Source organism: Ixodes scapularis, unplaced genomic scaffold (assembly GCF_016920785.2).
Source record: "Ixodes scapularis isolate PalLabHiFi unplaced genomic scaffold, ASM1692078v2 PGA_scaffold5__190_contigs__length_132052651, whole genome shotgun sequence".
In the NCBI taxonomy this organism is placed as follows: Eukaryota; Metazoa; Arthropoda; class Arachnida; order Ixodida; family Ixodidae; genus Ixodes; species Ixodes scapularis.
In genome coordinates, this window is record NW_024609880.1 from 97,725,040 (window position 1) to 97,745,488 (window position 20,449).

Consider the following 20,449-nt stretch of genomic DNA (forward strand, 5'->3'; position numbering starts at 1 on the left):
ACTGACAAAAAGAGCTCTGAGGCCGGATTCTCAAAGCGAATTCACGACGAAAAAAGTGCGTACGACAAATTTGAGAGAAAACCCGTGCTCTCGAAACGAAATTGTCGTAACCTTTGCGCAGGTTACGACAGAATCCTACGACAGCTCCGAAGCTGTCTCACGCACTTTTTACGATCAAATCAACAAGGCCGACAGCGTCGCTCAGTTACTTGGTATCGGCCACCAACGGACATTTATTTTTCTACGTGCTCTTCTCGTGCATCCCGACTTCAACCAGCAAGAAAAAAGGAAGGAGTACTTAAAACAGACCACGACGATCAAGAACGCAGGATCCACAAACACACGAGAAGAGCTACAACGGCCACGATTCTGCCGACCGAGCGAACTCGGCAGAATATAGTAGGCCTAGCAGCAACATCGACTCGGCGCACCGTTGCTCCGGCGGTCCTTGGCCAAGACCGTCTGTCCATGACCGGCTGGCCTGCTGAATGGAATATGCCCGCGCGACCCTTGTGGACCCTTACCGGATGAGTAGTTTGATCCCTGAACTAAATTTCAGGGGTCAATATTTTCCCCTTGTCACCTCGATCTCCTTGTTTTCCGAGACAGCGGTGACGAACGCTGTCGTCGAAAAGGGACTTTCATTGATTCTATCTTTTTGTTTTGTGTGATATAGAGCTCAAATAAACGCCATACGGATTACCTTCGCAACTCGGTATGTATGTACACTCTGTTATTAGTATGCCATTTTTATTCTGACTTGACGCTACGTCACTGTCGAGCTATAGCAGTTCGTGGGAGGTACGCGATGTCGGTCTAACCTTTCTTTGCCGAGTGTCATGTCAGTATCGAGTTGCAATCGTAAAAGATCGGTCCAGAAGCGCTTACCGAAACGCGGTCTAACAGAACGAATCCAGCACTTCGATCAAACGCGCGTGTCCGCTCCGGGTGTGAGCAGGTATTTGCGTGGCTCTTGCTGACACCCTCGTAGTTCAAACATATCCTTTTTAACGTCGGCTCGCGACTCGCAGCAACTAATACCGGCCGTGCCAGAAGCATGCTCGGGTCGTGTCGTGCAAAGAGCCGCAACGAGAACGAGCTCACTGTGGCCAACTACGCTTTGGCTTTCTCCGCCAAGGCTTTGCAAATGCGTTCAGGCCTAGGCGAATTCTGCCGGCACGCCGTATTGCCGCAGAACGGCGCTGCTATTTTGGCACAAGTGATGTCACGAGAACTTCCCCCCATCCACCAGATGAGAATTTGAAATCGTTTAATTATGTTTAAAATTAGTTCTCCTGTGTTTTACAGCGCAATATTTATATTTCCGAGGTGGTGCCTGTCCCTAGCCCATATTTATGCAACAAGATCGGCGCTAAAATTTCGTTTCACTACCCCTTTAAGCCAGTCCCTAAACGAACCGAGGAAGAGCGTATAGACGCCACACGTTTAACGTGCAACCCAATTGCCCACAATTTGCTACGCATTCTCTTTCCTCGTTGCTGTAGCTGTCGTTTTATATATATATATTTCCCCGACCGGCTGCGTTTGGTGCCTCTAAGCCAGACTTATAATTTACTACTTTGACCTTTTAACCGATGTTTTTCATTGGTCGGGTTTTGTTACCAAAGAAGTCACTGCTGATAATGCAATTAATGCAAAGGTGCAGGCCAGTTGGACAAGACGAAAATAATCCCTGGAGAAGGGGAACAAGAGGGACAAGGGACAAACACAAATCTCCAAACATAGCTAGGTGACTGGTGCGCGACTGAAAAACACCGCCTGGTATTTTATTATTATTATTATTATTATTATTATTATTATTATTATTATTATTATTATCTAGCGGGAGCACGTACAGCGCATGCAAGCTGTTTAGGTTTAGAAGCATCGAATAAAAATAGTGCAGGCGAGAAGTTGTTGCATTTCTTCCATTTTGTTTCATTTTGGCGCGTCTGCTTCCGCGACATTCCAGCTGCTTCCGATTCCTAACTGGAGGTACTTTACCAGAAGAGCCATTGCCACTAGAGCGGCCGATATGTGAAGTGGGCATCACGTGCGCGAAGCGTCCAATTTGGAAACAATAAATATATATAGCTCGGTAAAGCGAAACACCGTGCGAAGATAACCTTTATAGTTCGCTAAAGACATACCAAATAGCAACACCTTTCGCGGTGCGCGCAGTTTCGCGTTTAGGCCGGCACTTTCAACTTTCAAGCGTGTGATCATCGCGGTACATGTACGGCGACGACCGTCCAAAGGTTAAATCAGCTCTGGTGAGCGGCAATAACCGGAAAACAAGCGTGCGGCAGGTCGGCGTGTCTTGCCGGGAAGCACTCGCGCTGGGGTGTCGTGGTTGCGGCTTTTGGAAGATGGAATAGGCTATAGGTAGTCGGACTCGTTTACTCGACGCACTGGATAAAACGAGTTCCGTAATATCCCGAGAGATAGCCCACCTAAAATCGAGAGCAAATCGGGTGAACATAAGGCGTGGGCTAACTTTCGGTGTACAATAAACAAAAAAGCTGGAAGAAAAAAATTAAAAAAACACTATTTTTACATCATGTTTTTCAGCCAAACTTATTATTGCGGCGAATGAAGCAAAGATGGCATGTACTTCCCAGTCAGTAATATAGTTAACTGGCCGCAATTACGTAGCGGATCATCATTGACCTGAACACTACAATTACTGGGAGGGGGCTATCTTTCGGTGTTAAAAAGGAAATAGCAAATCGAGCCAAAAATAGGGGCGGGTTACCTTTCGGGGTTGGGGTATCTCTCGGGATAGTACGTAGTGGTTTTGGGGCGTGTACATATTACTTGATTGATTTATTGATTGATTGATTTATTGATTGATTGAATAAACAGAATGTAGAAAAAAGATAAAGAGATGCTTGGGTACAGAAATAAAACCGTTTTCTTTCTTCCTTTTTTTATTTTTGAATACTTAGCGGGAAAAGGGGAGAATGGACCCTGGGATGGGGGTGGGGAGAGTTTTGTATGGCCAAGTTCAGCAAAATACAATATCTTAGGCTCGAGCATGGTTCAGCACACCTCGTCAGCGGCGAAACCGAGCTCATAATTCGCAGTAAAAGAATAAATAATTATATCGGTGATGGTTGGTAGCGCGTCCCGACATTCACTTCCTTCGCGAAACTTTTGATTTAAAAATAAAAGGAAAAATTTGACCTTCTCTTTTTGTGTTGTTCTTTGCCCCCTGAAGTCGCGTAACCTACCTCCAATGACGTCGCACCAACTCTCCCTTCCACGTCGAAACCTGTCGACGCGTGACGGCATGCAAGTGCACGCAGCAACGTCGCAATCGCTCGCATTTCGTGCCGCCGTCAGCTCGCACGCGCGTGCCTTCTGCGGTTTGGTGCACCGCCGCGGCGCCCACTGTGGCGTGACCACGACGAGACCAACCCGCAATTGTTTGTTTCCTCGTGTGTGGCCCATGGAGCGTGGCAGTCGAGTTTCCGTTTGAGCACCCCCTCGTCGCGATTGTTTGGGGGGGCGTCTGTATGCTCCGTTTTCAGCCCTCGGCGGACCATTCAAACCCCTTCCTTTTCGTCACCTGACCCCCTCTCTCGCTGTTGATGGGCATGGGTGGGATCGTGATCACCTGGCGAAAGACGGACGCATGACTGATTCAGAGGAGCACGTAGCTTTCATCGTACTGTCAGCTTAGGAAGCCTTACGGCTGCGCCCGGTGACGGGCCACCCTATCCTTCGTGGCGTCGTAGAGGCGATCGATCGAGCGGTGTATGTGGAGTGAATGTTTTCCATACAAAAATGAAAAGGGCAAAAGTTCCGTTTCCTTCCTCAACAAATCACCACCAACTGGCTAAAATTAAAAAAATAAAAATGTGAACGACGTTACGATTGGGTGTTCGCATGTGCATAGCGCGACAGTGTCATCGCAAATGGATGATCTTTTTTTTTTTTTTTTTCTCTTTCTTTCTTTTAAAACAAAGGAAAGGCGATGATATAAATACGCGAGATTGAAGTGGGGAACAGGGGCGGCACGAACGTGCTAATCGAGTTAACCTGCCGTTCGCACACAGATATACGTCCCATCTTTCATCGTGTACGCTTTTTTTTTTCTTTTTTTGCTAATTAAGGACGCTTACTCCTCGGGCTTGGCTGCATGCCAGATGACAGGTCTCGGAATCATTGTGACCGATTGCGTGCTAAACGAAACTCCTGAAACTGCGATAATTGTACGCCACGTCAGACAGAATTGACCTATCCCTTTGGGCATTTTCTGCCATCCATTGAATCGTTTCCGACGTCAGTCAACACCTCTTGGATAACGAGGCCGTCTAGTGCGGGGGGCTCTATGTCACCCATCGAAGGCCGCGGTGCACAGATTCAACGCCAGTGTTGCGTCGACGTTCGGGTGCGCTTCCTCGTATCGCGCCCCTCTTTAATAGAGAGTTTTAGTAGATCGTGTTTTCAGGCCACGCTAATCGTAGCGGGAGCTCGCGCTGCCGCTTAGATGCATGCTCTGAAGCGCGCGCTCGTAGCGGTAGCGGGTCTATGAAAACGATCTACTAAAACTCCCTAATGACAGCCGGCGTATCGTTTTTTGTTTTTCTTTTTTTTTTGTGTGTGTGTGTGTGTGTCTGTCTGTGTGTGTGTGTCTGTGTGTGTGTGGTCACACATCAAGATGGGGGCCAGCAAATCCCGTGGATCGATTTGTCGTGCATCGTCGCGTTTGTTAATTGTTGTCGGCGGCGCACTTGGGCGAACCGCGACGAGCGGCTTTCCCTCGCGTGGTATGCTGCGAAGTTCGAACCAGTGTATCTTACTTTGTTCCTTGGTAGATGGCGCATTTTGTGCTTCGTATACAAGTATATAGTGACATCTTTTGATGCGACGCCAACACGACGGTGCAGCTTTTAGAAATAAAAGAATACGAGCTGGAAGGACGCCGTGCTTTATTCGCAAAATGTGCGTGTGTCATATATGCGTTTTGGTTGTGTCGCTGCTTAGAAAAGATCGGTCCATATAGCATCGAGATACCTCATGGTTCGGAGTCCCTCAAGCGACACCACTAACTATGATTGACCGATTTGCATTTTGTAGCGGATCGAAAAAACAAATATATCCCCCTTCAACTTATGTCGACGAAGTGTGAAGGTCACGGCCTCAGTGAGCCAATGAGCGAGTCGAAGCGAGGCGCGATCGACACATTCCCCGAGCGCACTCCCGTTTAGAGCTGTGATCACGTGCGCCGCTCCGTCACTCTAATTTGTTCACGGAGGCCGTAGCTTTCGTCCTTTGCCAACCTATGCTCAAAGTAATCATAAAGCTCCACCGTAATGGTAAGCGACAACCAAACGTATTTGACGCTCTGACGTCATCCGATGACTCCAAATTCGACCCGATGAGTTCTCCGTAACGTTGCAAGGGTCACGGGATCGAACAGATGGCTCTGTATGTATCGAGCGCTTTCCGGGTCTTCGCGCCAAGTATTCCGCAGAGCTACGCACCCGCTCCTGTACCCCTTTCACGACACTGTACGCAAATAACGCGGTGGAGGCACACCCGTATATCTCGAAGGAGAGAAACAGCTGAGCGTGTCGATTGTCACGCGGTTGCTGGACGGTGTCTTTTGCGTTGCTGTGTGCAGTTCGCCGAGAAGCGGAAGCGACTCCAGCGGCGCTCCCAGCAACAGCTGCCGTCGCCGGTCGCCGAGGGAGCTTCGCTGACGCCGTCGGCGGACGACGTTCAGGGCGACGGAGGAGGGCCCGGCCACCGGGGCGCCTCGACGCCGACCCTGTCGCTCAGTCCCACCAGCGACGCCAACGTGAGTGCCTCCGGGACCCGCAAGCAGTGCGCCCGCGCGCGGTTGCCGCAGCCGGCGTTAGAATTCGACGTAGACAATTGAGCTGCTCCAAGGGTGAATCGACACGACCCTCGTCGTCTTTGTTGGGCGCTTGCCGTCGTCGGCTAAACCCATCGCGGACGACGAAAAGCGCGCGATCGCGACGCGGTGACAAACGCGCAGAGACGACTAGCGTCGTCGTGACGATGCATCTTTGGCGATCTTCGATCGACTCCGGCCGATCCTATGCTGTCGGCTGCGGGCGGACTTACCGCTCATTCGCACTGGAAGCGGATCCGCGTTCGCAAAGCGGTTGCGAACGCGGTTGTATAAAGGTTCAGTGCAATTGCACGCGCACTGATCGAGTGCGCGTGCAATTGTACTGGATCTTTATACAACCGCGCGTTCGCAACCGCTTTGCGAACGCGGATCCGCTTCCAGTGTGAATGAGCGGTAAGGCTGAAACAAAGTACAGACAAAAAATTGTGGAGCCCATCCACTTCACGTGAAGGTAAAGGACCAGCGAAGCTGTTATCTTTACGACATCTATACGATTTACAAATGATTGCAAGGGAGACACGTACACGACTTCGTTGTTTAACTGTCTTTATTTAATTCTTGGTGACTAAAGTGATCTTTGCCTGATGGTCACTTATGGGCAAGCTCTAAACCCACTTTTCGAGGCACACCTCGTGGACAGTTTTCTTTCGATTGAGCCCAAGCCTCTTTATCAGCAATCAGCATCGCGGAAGCGAAAGAAAAGAAAGTTAGACCGGTGCGTTCTGCCCTCAAGCTCGTGACAGCGCACTCTTAGCTGAGATAAGTCGGTGACCGTAGATGACAACGAGGGATCAGGACCTCATTATGTAATAATGCCAAGGAAGGCTTACTCACGCGGGTTGCCCTTTCTTTTTATTTATACTTGCCACGACCAATCGGAACAAAGGAGCGCCGTTTAAACGTTTTTAACATTTATGAACGCATCTGCATCATCGCATGATGTCAAGAACGCAAAGATGTCTCTGTTTGCAGTTCATCCTTCTCCTCGCTCTCAGTGTGAACTGCAAAGAGGAGTCACTGACCATTGGGTGAGAACGGCAGGCAGGAGGTTGTCCCAGGACTTCGATCGCGCGCGCTCAGCCAAAGCACGACGGAAGGCACGGAGCGCGTGCTGGAGGTCGGGCGTTCGAAAGACGCGCCCTGCCTTTCTCATTCTGTCAGTGACAATCGCCGATTTCGAGGAATACCGTTAACACTAAGATTGGTACAGCGAAAGCGATGTACTACCAAGTCCACCTTTCCGTCGTGCTTTCTACGCAAAATTGTCCAAAGGCTTCGTTTCGAGGACTATAGCCCATTTCGATGCTGCCTCGTTTTTCTTCGCATTAAGATCCGTTGACCCGCTCTTCCGACGCCCCGCTTCTCGTATAAACTTGGCCCCCGTAAGGTGTTCAGTGGCGCGTGGCTCTTGCTAGCTCATCCTCCCCGCACCACATGGGCGTGCTGTTGGCCGGTCGGCGGCGTCGCGCGCGGCACTGTCTCCGGAAATAGCTTCCCCCCGAACACCGGAACGACCAAGACGACGAGAAGGGGGAAGGCACTGTCAAAGCCCCTCCGTTCCCCGCTCGGTGCTCGGATGCACTAATAATAACGGACCCTCGAAAGCCGGGCGCTTCTCGAGGAAAAAAAAGACGGCGACGATGTGGTCCCCGGCCCCGACAGTGGGCGCTTTGGGCCCGGACGAGGGGGACGTGCGTCGGATATTCGATTCCGGCCCTGTTGACAGTCGACGCTGGTGCTTTATGTTTTCCCCCGCCGAAGACGAGAAACTTTGACGACCCGTGTGGATCCCAATTTAGGGAACGGAGGAAACGTTTGTATATGGCCAGGTGATACGGCGAAGGCGTCGAGAGCCACATCTGCTCCTGACGGGTAAGCCGTCTTGTAGCGGATGTCCGCGCTGGCGTGCCCGTCTGTTTCCCCCGTGCCTGGGGTGCGTACGTCGTTTCCCGGAGTGAATAACGGTCCTCACGTCAACTTACTACGGGGAAGGCTTTAGCGGCCCACGGTGCGGTGTTGATGGCCATAAAGCCTGTGGCTAATACCTTCCTTGTTGTTGTTGTTGTTGTTGTTGCTGTTTTTAGTGTTATTTTTGTTCTCTGTTTCGAGCGATCACCTTCATTTTCAGTATGCTTTATTTGTCCTGTTGCGAGCTAGGGAGTGGTTTCCGTACGAGCCAGCAGGCGCGCGTGCTGTCTCCGATGGACTGTCGTGTGACCGCTTGCATGCCGCTAGTCCTCAGGCCGCAGTTACAAATGCACTGCAAGACTTGAGGTTCGGTGCAGAGGGTTACTGTTATATGTAGGGTTCTTCGGTTTTGGGTAAAACCCGATATTACGCGATTTTTGCATCCCGAACAGTCTTTTTATGGAAATCGGGTTAAACCTGATTTTTCCCCGAAAACCGGTCTTGAAATCAGCTGGATTTATGGAAAATAAGGAGAATTCTGGATCTCTTTCATAACTGCTTTCTCGGTCACTCGTTTGATGGTAACAAGCTTCTTCGACTTGCGTTACCTCCGCATATATTCGCTTCAGAATGAGTCGGAAGGCGGAAATATATTGTAGTATCGAGCACCATTGCTATATCATATACTTCGTTGACTTTTGTTCGTGTAAATAACACATTTCAGGTACTTGTCATTCATAAATAAGACCCGAGAAAACCCGATTTCCTAATGGCATCAGAAAGACCCGGTTTCTCCCCATTTATCAACCTGAAAAAAAAAAAAAAAAAAAATAGCGCTTTATTTTTACCTTCCGATTTTCGAAAAATATCAAACCCGAAAACGAAGAACCTATCTTATGTAAAGTACCGCATTTTATGAACCAGTCGCTGACATATCGCTTAGGCCTTGGTTGCGTAACCTTGTTTTCCTCGTCGTCAGTGTCTAGACACATTTGCCTATAGCTTCTGTCATGGGCGAGACCGGGAAAACCTCTGCGCGGAACCTAAACAAACGAGGCAGGCATAATTTGGCTATGAGCCCTCATGAAGAGTGACGCCAAAGATTAAAGCAACGAAAGGCAAGGGCAGGTGATGCAAGGCTTGGTCGACGGATCCGGGTTGCATATTATTTTCTTTCCTCTCATCCCCGTTTTTCAAATGTACTCTCCTAAACTCAACTGTCTTTTTTTTTCTTTTTTTTTATTATCATTATTATTATTAGTGGGCGCGTTCATGGCCGCATCGGAACGCAGTTGCGGTTAGACGGCGCAAGGCCGACCTGCCTTTGAGGTTTGGCGACACTGGTTGTCGCTGTAGAATAGGAATCCGGACAGTGCAGTATATACATACCTCTGCTAGCCTGGGGTCTTTCGAGTTGCATCACGCGGTAGTGATGCACTGCATGACTTTAGTGCTCCACGCGGTAGTGATGCACTACCGCACGCCGGCAAAATGTTAATCCCTATCGAAACGGGCAACGGATCACACACTGGCGCCACCTACCGGGTGACCGTGGAACGCTTGACGGTCTCGCATATTTCCCTATTTTTTCGCGCATTATTCTTTTTCTCGTGGATCGAAAAACTTTTGTCAGCGTTATAAACGACTATTTTGTCATAGGTCGTACGTGTACATTTGACCTCCTGTCCCCTCCCTCTTTGTACTGTTCTTGGCGTCGGACTTCATGACCACGCAGTGAGCTTCCGCAAAGTTCGTTTGACCACGCTCGGGTCCCTTCCAAAGTGGAATGCAGGAGCATGACTCTGTGGGCCAACTCAGTCAATCCAGGACTGCCCGGAGTCTATCACGCGTGTCCTGGTATCGCTGTCTTGGCTGTCACGTGACACTTTTGCAGTGGTATAATCGGTGCGCCATTTGCGCCAAAGCGCTTACCCTGCCACATCCTGCTATATTTCGCCAAAATATGAGAAATCTGCAGCGCAACATTGCGTCAAATATTATATTCACTTTGTTAATGTTAAAGATATAATAAATCAGGCCCCCAGGCACGGCCGGATCGTTACGGTAGGCTTGTGCGAATTTACAAAACTTTCGATTCTCGTTTCAAATAACATTGTATTCGACTTGATCTCTGCTTCGAATATTGGCAGTGCTTGGAAGTTTCGCAATATTTCTCATGTTCGTTGTCTTTTTTAACTGGATAGCTAGCATCGATGAGTGCGCCCTCACCCCGCAGTGGTGTACTGCAGTGAAGTGACAACCGCGTAGTAGACATCGGAAGTTTTCGTATCTTGCTTCGCCGCTGCGCACCTGCGCGCTAAGGGGAAAACAGTCCTCCTGGGTGAGACGTCACAAGTTTTTTAATAACTGCGATATTCTGACGATATCTTTCTCATATTTGAGATTCATCAAGGATACTTGAGTAATGCGAGGAAACTTTTATAAACTGCTCTTTATGTTTTTCTTGTTTTTTTTTTTGTTTTTTTTTTTTATGTCAAATCTAGTTATTACTTTTATAGAGGTTCCATCCTTTCGATGGCACGGAATACAATAAATTTAAACTAAATTTGCTGGAGCAGTTTACTCAAGCCTGGAAATAACCTGAATGAGTTCGTTTTAAGAAAACATTTTTATCGTTCACACGCCGACTATTGTTATCGTAAAGTTCTGCTTGTCAAATGTCATTGATGTTCTTGATCAAATGATAAAACCTTCGTTTTTCTATCTAACTTAAAAACTGCAGTTTTATTACAAACTTTAGAACTTAATGAAAACGCCAATTTGGGTGCTCGAAGTTATTGTATTCTAACGTTATTTCTGTGGAATAAATTATTTGGTTTATGTTAGGTTTCATACCTAAAATAACCACGCACGACAGTTCGTACTGCCATTCGTCAATGAGCATCTTGTTATCGTGCTTTGTGTTTCTACGCGCAATTACACTGCTAGCGAGGGAATCGAACCTGCCATGCTGTTGATGCCATCAAAAGATTGCACAATAGCAGAAAGGAAAAGTAGACGTAAACGCAGAACCCCTAACATGGAATTCGCACTGGTACGAATGAAAATAAAATGTATGCTTTTGCTCCAAAAGTACTTTTTGTTGTTCCAAAGTGGACTTTTGGCTGCTCCAAAAAATGCTTTAATATAACTCGGATCAGTCGGATCTCTCTTCTCGTGAATCGGGTCTGCGATGATCCACTTTGGGGCGCACTTGTTCCGAACTAAGATGTAACCCTAATTGAAGAAGATCGTGACCGTCAAAAACCCGACTCCCTTCCAGATGGTGTCCCGTCTTGTGACCCATGCGTGCTTTAGTCGTATCTTTTCCGTGCGGGCGTCAGAGAATTCGGTCGCCCTTGGTGTCAGTCAATTTGGTCGCCCTTGTCCGTGGCGATTTCGCGACTGTCCTTGACCTCTGGAAGCCCTGAAGTCGTTCGCAAGTATAGTATTGGCTCTTATCAGTAGAAACAGGACGTAATCAATCACGCGTTTAGGTCGCGTACAACCCGCCTTCGTGCGTTTAAACCCTATTGTATATCGTACTTGTTCTTGTTCGTCGGAATCCTCGTTTTTGCGCTGAAATTCGTTCTTGCAGTTTGTACACTCGTCGACTCTAACGAGATGCGCGCAAGAATGGGCGTGAATGATGTAAGCCGTGGTGTAACGGGGTTGCTAGCGGCTCCTTTAAAGTAAGCACGAACGCTCTCGAGTTTCATTGCGGAGAAAACCCGAGAAAGTCTCGAAGGGTTGCGAAATCCTTCTCTCGTCGTTCTTTGTACGCGATACAAGATTGTCCACGTTGACTTCGACATTACAGTATCGGCGTCGCCGCGTGGCACTCGATATCCCTCGAGTGATATATTTGTTTTACCTCGATATTGTGGAATGGATCATCTCTCGTCGACGGATTTCTTGCCCTTGCGCTGCTGGCGTCTTTGCGTGTGCATGGCATTATTATCCGCTGGCGTCTTTGCGCGTGCATAGCATTGTTATCCGAGGTGTCCTAACAATCCACTAAATCTCTCAATAGGTAGTTTGAGTATAATTGTTCGTGTAAATCCGATATTAACGGCGCCCGGTTTCGATACGATGCAAGAGCAGAGGGCTGGCGGAGTATCAGGCACCGGTGACACCGCCTGAAATAAAAAAATCGCGTGTGTGAGGTCACCATCGCGGAAAATAACGATTACGTCCCATCTTTTTTTTTTTTTTTTTTAGTTGGAAGCATGTCATCTGGTTTAGACAAAGGGACGAGGAACGCAACCTAGTGCTCACAAATAGGCGCACGCACGTACTTGCACGCGCCCGCACGTGCGTGTGTGCGTCTTTGCGAGCACCCGAATTTTGTCCCTCGTTTGCGTAACGCTTCTGCCCGCCTTTCCGGTTATTTACGTGCTTTGAACATGCGCGTGCGTTCCGCCGACGCGTCACTTTCGTACGATGCCAAGTTCCCGGCGTCTCTCGCCTGTACAAGCGGTGGACCCGCCCGGTATTAAAAACATCGTAAAAAGCCGGAAGAAAAAAAAAAGCGTTATCTTGTGATGTACGCGAAAAAAAAACAAAAAAAAAAAAACGACTGTTTTCGTTTGCGTTTTTGTGCAAAACCACCTGTTGAAGTTTGCATCCTTCAGTGCAAGAACGGAAACTGCTGGAGAAGCACAAAAAGATTAATATGAAAAAAAGTATATATACATATACATACATATATATAATATATGTTTTTATTTTATTTTTATGCTCAAGTTACTCTGAAAAAAAAAACGCAAAATGCAGTCGCGGCGTGGAGTTAGGCCGCGTGACTTGGTGACGACTGAACTACCGTTTTCTCTATTCATCTTCTGGGTGGCGCCCCAAGCGCCCTCCTGTACCTGGATGTAGCCCCATTGCGTCCATCGCCACGGTGCGGCACTTTACGTGCCGTTGAGCCGTGGTACTGTCCCGTGGCCACCTGCCAGGGTGCCGTTGCTAAACACTGTCAAAACTGCAGCCTAGCAACTGGTGAAGTGGAGGAGCTCAGTGGGGCAATCTACCGCCTGATACTAAGGGTTTAGCAACTAGTATCCACCCATTCGGCGACTTCATCCCCGCTTAGCTCATTTCTAAAAGACATGACAGGAAGCAATGAACTGGACTGCCATAAAAACGAAAGAATTATATGTGCGTGGCATATTGTGGTGAATGGGAACCTTGGAATTAATTATGCATACAGCAAACTGTTAGAAGCGTTGTCAAATTCATGACTTTCGCTAACTCGATCCGCTAAATCACCCAATTCAAAACAACTGGGAAGGTGGGTTCCTTTGAGCTTTTCGCTCAGTTTAGTGCCGGCGCCAATCAAATTGATTGGCATTCGAGTTGGCGGAAAAACCTGGCGAAAGCTGCAACGCCGAAGAAGTTTGACACGCATTTCTCGACGTTCCTTGAAATGAGGACTTCGTTAGTTGCTTGTTTTGTTTTTATTATTTATTGCCCGCATCTTCTACTGGTGGACTCTGAATCACGATCAGAGCGATCTGTTGGCTGAGTGGATAGTAAGCACTGACTATCAACACGGAGTTGATAGTCAGCACTGAGTGAGTTATTCATTTTTACTGGTGTGCGTGTTTGAGTGTGAATGGTTCTTGTGCGCTGTAGTTGGCTGCATATCTCGATTATGCCCACTCATTTTTAACAACCTCAACCAAGGGCAGTGTGCGCCCTTGGTTGAGTTCACCCTCAGAGCGTTTTTCCAGCTCTTATTCAACAATTTTACGCTTTTTATGCTATGCTACGCAATATTTTGTTGACTGTGATCTGGTACCTATCAAATGTTAGTACATCAAATTAAAAGTGCACTGGCCCATGGGTGCTGCAAGCCATCAACCTTTCCAAAGGTTCTTTTTTTTTTTTTTTGTAGATGTTTTTGTTAAGCTCTGTTTATCTTATACTTAGTAAACCAAATTTCTGCATTGCAGAACAATTCTACTTAAAAGGGAACATAGTTTGCAGTGCATCTTTTGTACATGACAAAATTTACCAACTTAGTCTTGCGGTTCAGTATCAGAATCCCGCTGGCTGAATGGTAATGTTTGAATAATGTTCTAAACTTTTACATCGATACTTTTTTTTTTTTTAGTACTGAGTTGTTGAACTCGAATATATCGAATTCAAAGGGATCGTAAAATAGTTATATATCAATAAGTTGATATAAAAAAAAAGTATGTTAAGTTAAGCTTGAGTTGAAATTTCCTGGCGTCTTTGCTAATACCGAAGGTCGCGACAAACGGGAGCTTACCAAATAGAGCATCCAAGTACAGTAGAGCGTAGTTGGCGGAAAACGCAAACACCGCTGCGCATACACGCGCTCCTGGCCGGGACCTCCACACAGCATAAACGAGAAAACACGAACATAATAATAAAAAATTAAAGAAAAACGGGAAAGTGAGACGCGTAAAACAAAAAAAGAAGCTCACTAAATTCAAGCAAAAAAAAAAAAAAAAGGGCAAAAAAAACAAACAAACAGGCAAAGCAATAACGGCAAACGGGAAAGGTAAACGGCGTTCGAAGTGCGGTTGCACAACTGTTGTCAGTACTCGACTTGCCAAAGAACTTTTTCTTTTTTTCTTTTTTTTTTTTTTTTTTGGGGGGGGGGGGGGGGGGGGGGGTTAGGGGGTCGCGCAGCATCAGCAGTGTTCGGGGAAAGGGCGCAAGCTACTGCCTGCTTCCCTACGCAGGCGCACGTGCACTTCACCTTGCTTTTGCCAGCACCCACCTTTTTTTTTTTTTTTTTAACTGTTTAATGTTGCTGTTTTTGTTCTTTTACCGCGTGTATGCTGGCTTGGCGGTCTGCCAGCCCCGCAACGCAAGCGATGTGCTCGCCACCGGCGCAATCGGATCGCGGGAAAAGCAACGGATGCGCCATGGGAGTTCGATAAAAAAAGACAACGCTTTATAGTATTACACGTGATTTTCAAGGGGGTGTTTGGGCTGTTTGATATAAACATTAATTTGAAATACCAGAGTGTGATATAACCGGACTCGACTGTAGTTAAAGTACCATATACTTGTGTTATATTTTTTAGAAAATATCTTGTTAGTTGAAGTACAAGCTTGTGTCTGATATTTTCTCCTGTCTTTTTTGTGTGGGTGTTTCTAGGTGTCTCAGCCTGCATCGAGCGAGAGCGTGAGCTTCAACACTAGTCAGTCCAGTGCTGCATCTTCTGCCTCACCCAATTACTGCCAAAAGGTAGGGCTTTTCGATTCATTCTTTATGTTGTGGGCCTAATTATCAGTGACCTAGCAACAATACGTAAGACAGGCTCATAAAAACCTTATGAGGCACCTGTTTAAGCAACACAATGGTTAACCACTCGAGGCAAACTTGGTGCACCCAAAGTTTATGTGACACAATGTGTCATGGTCATTACTATTGTGCAAGAAACGTTTTAGTATGACTACATAGTTGCCCATTCCTTTGGATATTGCGCAGCCATTAAAACTTGCCAAATTCGGCTATTTAACCTGGTTGCAAGCTTCGGAGTTTTATTAGCATACTTCATACAATGTGGGTAATAATTTCAATGTTTTAATATTAATGGTAATGTATGGAACTAAGGCCATCTGATATGTATTTGATGCTTTATCAAAGTTTTAGTCAGATTATGAAATGACTCATAAGATATTTCCAAGATAGAAATATTTTTGCAAACATTTATTGTTTCTTTTCTTACCAGGAAGCTTTTCTCTTTTCTTTATTTGTACTAGGTGTAATAGTGCAAATTCAGTGCAGGTAATTGGCAGTTCAATGATTATGGAAAGAGACCTTTCATAGAAGGAAAAGGGGCTTGATCTTTTTATAAGTTGTCGTTTGCACCTTTGTTCCTGTCTTCCAGCCTGCTTCGAATGAGAGCATCAGCAATGGGATGGATGCTGGCCTGAACAACAGCTATGGCAGCTCGGAGGTTTCTTTCTCGTCAGACCTGCCCAAAAAGGTGATGCATGTTTGGTGATGGACACATAATTGGTAGGCAAAAACTGCTCGAGGCTTTTCACATTGTCATTCCAAGGGATCAGTGCGTAAGTGAAACGTCAATAGCGCTTTCCGAAAAAGAAATTAAATTTTTGCGCATTCGAGAAAGAGGTGGCCGCATAACGATGTGACGGCTATGGGGGTGATAGGGCAAGAGTTTCGACAGATGTCTGACTGATAGTGCCTGTTTGGTTTCGTCCTTCCTTTTTTGTCCTTTTTGTTTCAAGTAGTAAAAACTTCAGTTGTGACAGCGTTCATCCTGTTTGCGTGTTTCTTCTACTCAGTCTGTGTTTTTTGTGCTATTTCTACATTATTATCAGGAGTCATAGTTGTTCAGCGAACACCCACTAATAAGATATAATTTTCTGCCTTTCCACTTAGGCTGGTTACGAATGACTGTTCGATATTTTTGAGAAAGTGTTCATACATAATTGATGCCTAAAAAATTAGTCCACTAAACATGATTTTTTTTTTTTTTTGTAATTGTCCCTTATACTCAACCCAGTGACCTATAAATTTACTCTCGTAACAACAAGACGAGGGTTTTGTGCCTTTGCTCTCATATCTTACTCCGTTCTTTTTCCGTCTAGGACCGAATGCCATCGGCCAAATCAAGCGATACCTCCGTCAATGAAGCACTTAGCAAGCACAAAAGGAAGGTAAAAGGCTCACACGTCCCGTTACTCCCGTGCTCTGAACAAGCTGCTACTATTTGTTTGGCCTCAAAGTAGGAGGGAAACCAACGCTATGGACGGTCGCTCTAGCTCTGACCAATTCTCACAGCCTTCACTCCACCATAACCCTAATAATGCAGCAAAGTGCAGACAATGTCTCGACGTACGAGTTGAAGCTTCCAGCATCAAACCGAGATAAATATTGGGTCGTAACATCTGGTGACTCCTCGTTAGGAAGTACGATTTCAGTAAGCAAGAATAGCGTGTCGACGGCAGATGGCCTGACGACTGCCTCTATAATCAGTCGGTTCAATTTGCGGCTGGCAGGACCACCGTTGTCCGCAACTTCGCACCATTGTAACCTCGCAAGCCCGAAATCGAGAGTACAAAAATAAATGTGTGGTCAACACACCAGTCAGAGGTATGTTCTTTGTGCCACAAAAAAGCTTAAATTACGCTTATAAAAAAAAAAATACAAAGAGAAAACTTCAGTTACGTGAGGGGACAATAGTCTGAATTTGGGTGCTCCCGAAACCCGTGGGCACCCTCTGAGGAGCCCCGTTCCAGTGGTAACTCGTTTAGCTTCCACCTGCAAGAAAAATAAAGTGGCGCAAAAGAGACGTGGGAACAAGTAGAAGAGATGCACGGATACAGCGCAGTGTCTATTAGTCCCTTCTACTTGTCGTTTTTCTGCCGTTTTATTTTCCTCGGAGCATGCACGACGGTGTTTGGAGCCCGTCTGCAACTGGCGTGTGAACCGTCCTATCCCGCCCACGCGTCAAAGGTATACTCGTAACGGCAGCAAATGACGTCGCAGGAGCCAACACAGCTCGCTGTTAGACGTCGTGATCCTGGCAGTTGGACGTTGGAGTTCTGGCAAAAGAGCGAGCGAAAGAAGGTGTCGCAGCTTTATAACTCGCCGCTAAATAAGCTTCCGCCATCCGTCCAACCGAGAGCGAACCACGGCAGAATAGGCATCTGCCGTGTATGCCTCTGCCGATTTGCCGTGGTCAGGATGGCGGCAGGCACCAGTCGGAGACGCGCTGCAGGCAACATACGTACACCGACTCGCCCAACTGCAGACGTTGCATCCATCACACAGATCGGCGAGATGCAGCGGGAGCTGGCCCGGCGGGAGGACCTGATCCGCCTGCTGTCGGGGCGCCTGGAGGAGGCACTGCGCAGCCGGGAGCAGGTGCAGAGGGAGGCGTCGGTGCAGGAGCAACAGCTGGCCACTGAGATCTCGTCCCTCAAGCTGGAGCTCACCACGTGTATGCAGCTACTCGCGGGGCAGCAGACGGCCACGGGGGGCACGGCCACGGACGAGCAGGTGGCGTCATTGCAGCAGGTGGGCTGTAGTGCGTCTAGATTGCACGTCTATGTCATTTGTTGCCTTAAGGGCCAGGAGATCCACACAGCACCGTCTACCTTGTGTCGGTGTCACCGCCTGCGTGTCTTGCAGCATCTCACAACATGCACGACGGTTGCACGCGGGTCAGGGATCCACTGACGGCGTCATGATGCGCAGGTCTTGTCTCTTAGGAGGTATTGCACGAGTGCATGTCTAAGTGAGCGTACAAATTAACTTTGAGCGGTAAAGTGGCACCGAAGCAGTATACTTCGTGTCACGCCCAAGTTGAAACGCAGTCAAAGTCTAGATGACGTACAAGTACAGAAGCACAGGCTGAATGAGTGTTCAGTGTGCTCGATTGGTTTAGCTGCTGATAGCTCACATACAGAAAGATGGACAACATTGCACTTTTGATGCTTCTCAATTGGCCCCGATAGCTCGTAGCGTTGGCTGCGCTCTGACTTGAAGTAAAACGAAGTTCTGTGACCAGAGCTATCTGCTTGCCTCGCGAGATGCCAGAGTGTGTGCACTCTTGCAAGAAACATAAATTTGGAGATAAGATTGTAAAGATGACTTGATTCTACACCCACGCATGCATGTGAATGCTCTCCTGGCTAGGCCCTTTCCATGCTTTGGGCGCTGATCTGTTAAAAAGGCTTCAGTCGCCAATTGAATACATGTCAATAGCAGCGATGCATTTCGTAATGACTGCCGGGGGACAAAAGCGGAATCTGTGCTGTAGTTCTTTTGCATTCATACTGTTGGATCAGTTCAGCTTAAGGCTTATTCACACAATGCATCTTTTCAACGCGCCACAGTTTAGCGAAACCAAGATTTCGCGAAATTGGCCTGTTCAGACGTGGAGTTTGACGCGCGAAACCTGTGACGTATTGACTCACGAGAATTTCGCCAAACCTTGTCATCTGCACCGGGAATACCAAGCATTTTGTATCAAAATGATATGAAGTATGCACAGTGTGAAGAGACAGTCTGTTTTATTAATACCACTCAATGAACTTCGTCAGATACGGCTCACTGGGTTTACTAGTCCTGCCAAACCCGGGAAAGAACGCGAATGTCAAAGAACAGGCGGATGATCTCGAAGCATTTCGGACATTTTTGCACCGCTAATAAAGAAAGTTATTCCCAGCCATCATGTTTATACGCAGCGCTTGCACTCGTCGCGACTGTTGATGAATCTGCACCGCGCCCCAAACCCGCCGTTCACACAAGTGCAACCGAGTAGGACCAATGCTCATTGCCCATACGCACCGCCTCTGTGCTTGTCGCTCGCCATGTTTGTTTGTTTTCTTTCCGCTTTGGCTCGGATACGGAATCGGCCAAAAATCAGACTTCTCCAAAAGCTCGCTCTTCCTCGAAGATGAGACGTCATGGCGAAGTTGAGCGGCCATTGGCAGTGTTCGCGTTTCTCCTTCGGGTGATTGACGGGCCTCGGTGAGGTTTCAGCGAAAAATTGCTCCAGAAGCAAGGAACATGTGCCACTTTTTTGGTCGTGTTCAGACGGGGAATCTGTTTCCCGAAACCTAGTTTCGCGACACAAGATTCGCCAACAAGATGCATCGTGTGAATAGACCTTTAGAAAGCTGCAGATGTTATCGTATACCCTTACTTCTCTTAATCTTAATGTTCCCAGTGAAGTTTTGAAGCAATGCACGTTGAGAAACAAACAATATCATCTGCCACCTTTTACTCTATTTTAATATGAGGAAAAAAAAAATGAAAGCCGTTTACAACTCCCTATAACGCCAAATTAGAGCGCAGCTCTTGAGGAGGAGGAGGGGAAGGGTACTGAGGGGAAGGTATATCCTTCCTCCCTCCTCCTCACCTCCTCATCCTGTCTGCTACTCCTCCCTCTGAGCGGCGTCGCCATCGCCTCACGAGGGCCACGTGACCTCAAGGGGGCCACGTGACCCCTATGAGGTCACGTGACGCTGACGTCATCAGTGACGTCACTGATGACGTCATTATCACTAGTGACGTCATCTGTGACGATGCAGATGCCGATGACGTCATCAGTGACGATGACAATGCTGATGCCGATGACGTCATCAGTGACGATGACGATGAGGATGCCGATGACGTCATCAGTGACAATGACGATGCCGATGATGTCAACTAATGACGTCACCAGTGACGTCACGCGTCCCATAATGCACCGCGCGGTTACGCCAACGGCGACGCCGCTCAAGCCGGAAACGGGTGTCTAAGAGCTGCACTCTAAAATTGTCAGTTACCAATGCAAAGAAAATATGAAAGACGTTTACAATTCTCTGTAATGCCGAACTAGGGTGCAGCTCTGGAGGAGGAGGGAGGGAGGGTATGCCTCTCCTCCTCCACTCCTTCTCCCCCTCCTCCTTCCTCTCCCTCTCCTGCATCCTTCTCCCCTCCTCCTCCCCCTCTATCGTGACGTCACTCATTAAGGCCTTGTGTAGGTCTTGACCTTCACGGGTGACCTTCGTAATGTCATGTGTGACGTCATTATGGGAAATGTCCCATAATGCAACGTGCGGTTACACTGACGGCGATGCCGCTCGAGCTAGAGTCACTAAATAAAGCTACGCTTTCAGAGTACCGAAATACCCAAACTACGCGTCTGA

General features: G+C 47.5%; 1 protein-coding gene across 1 annotated transcript in view; it reads left to right on the top strand.

The window, feature by feature from the left end:
• Positions 1–20,449, top strand: part of LOC8041936 (pericentrin) — a 221,380-nt gene that overhangs the window by 95,740 nt on the left and 105,191 nt on the right. The window contains exons 2-6 of the mRNA XM_042293960.1: positions 5,633–5,809; positions 14,934–15,023; positions 15,670–15,768; positions 16,397–16,465; positions 17,583–17,828. Coding sequence (XP_042149894.1) covers positions 5,633–5,809; positions 14,934–15,023; positions 15,670–15,768; positions 16,397–16,465; positions 17,583–17,828 — 681 coding nt within the window. The remainder of the gene's footprint in view (positions 1–5,632; positions 5,810–14,933; positions 15,024–15,669; positions 15,769–16,396; positions 16,466–17,582; positions 17,829–20,449) is intronic.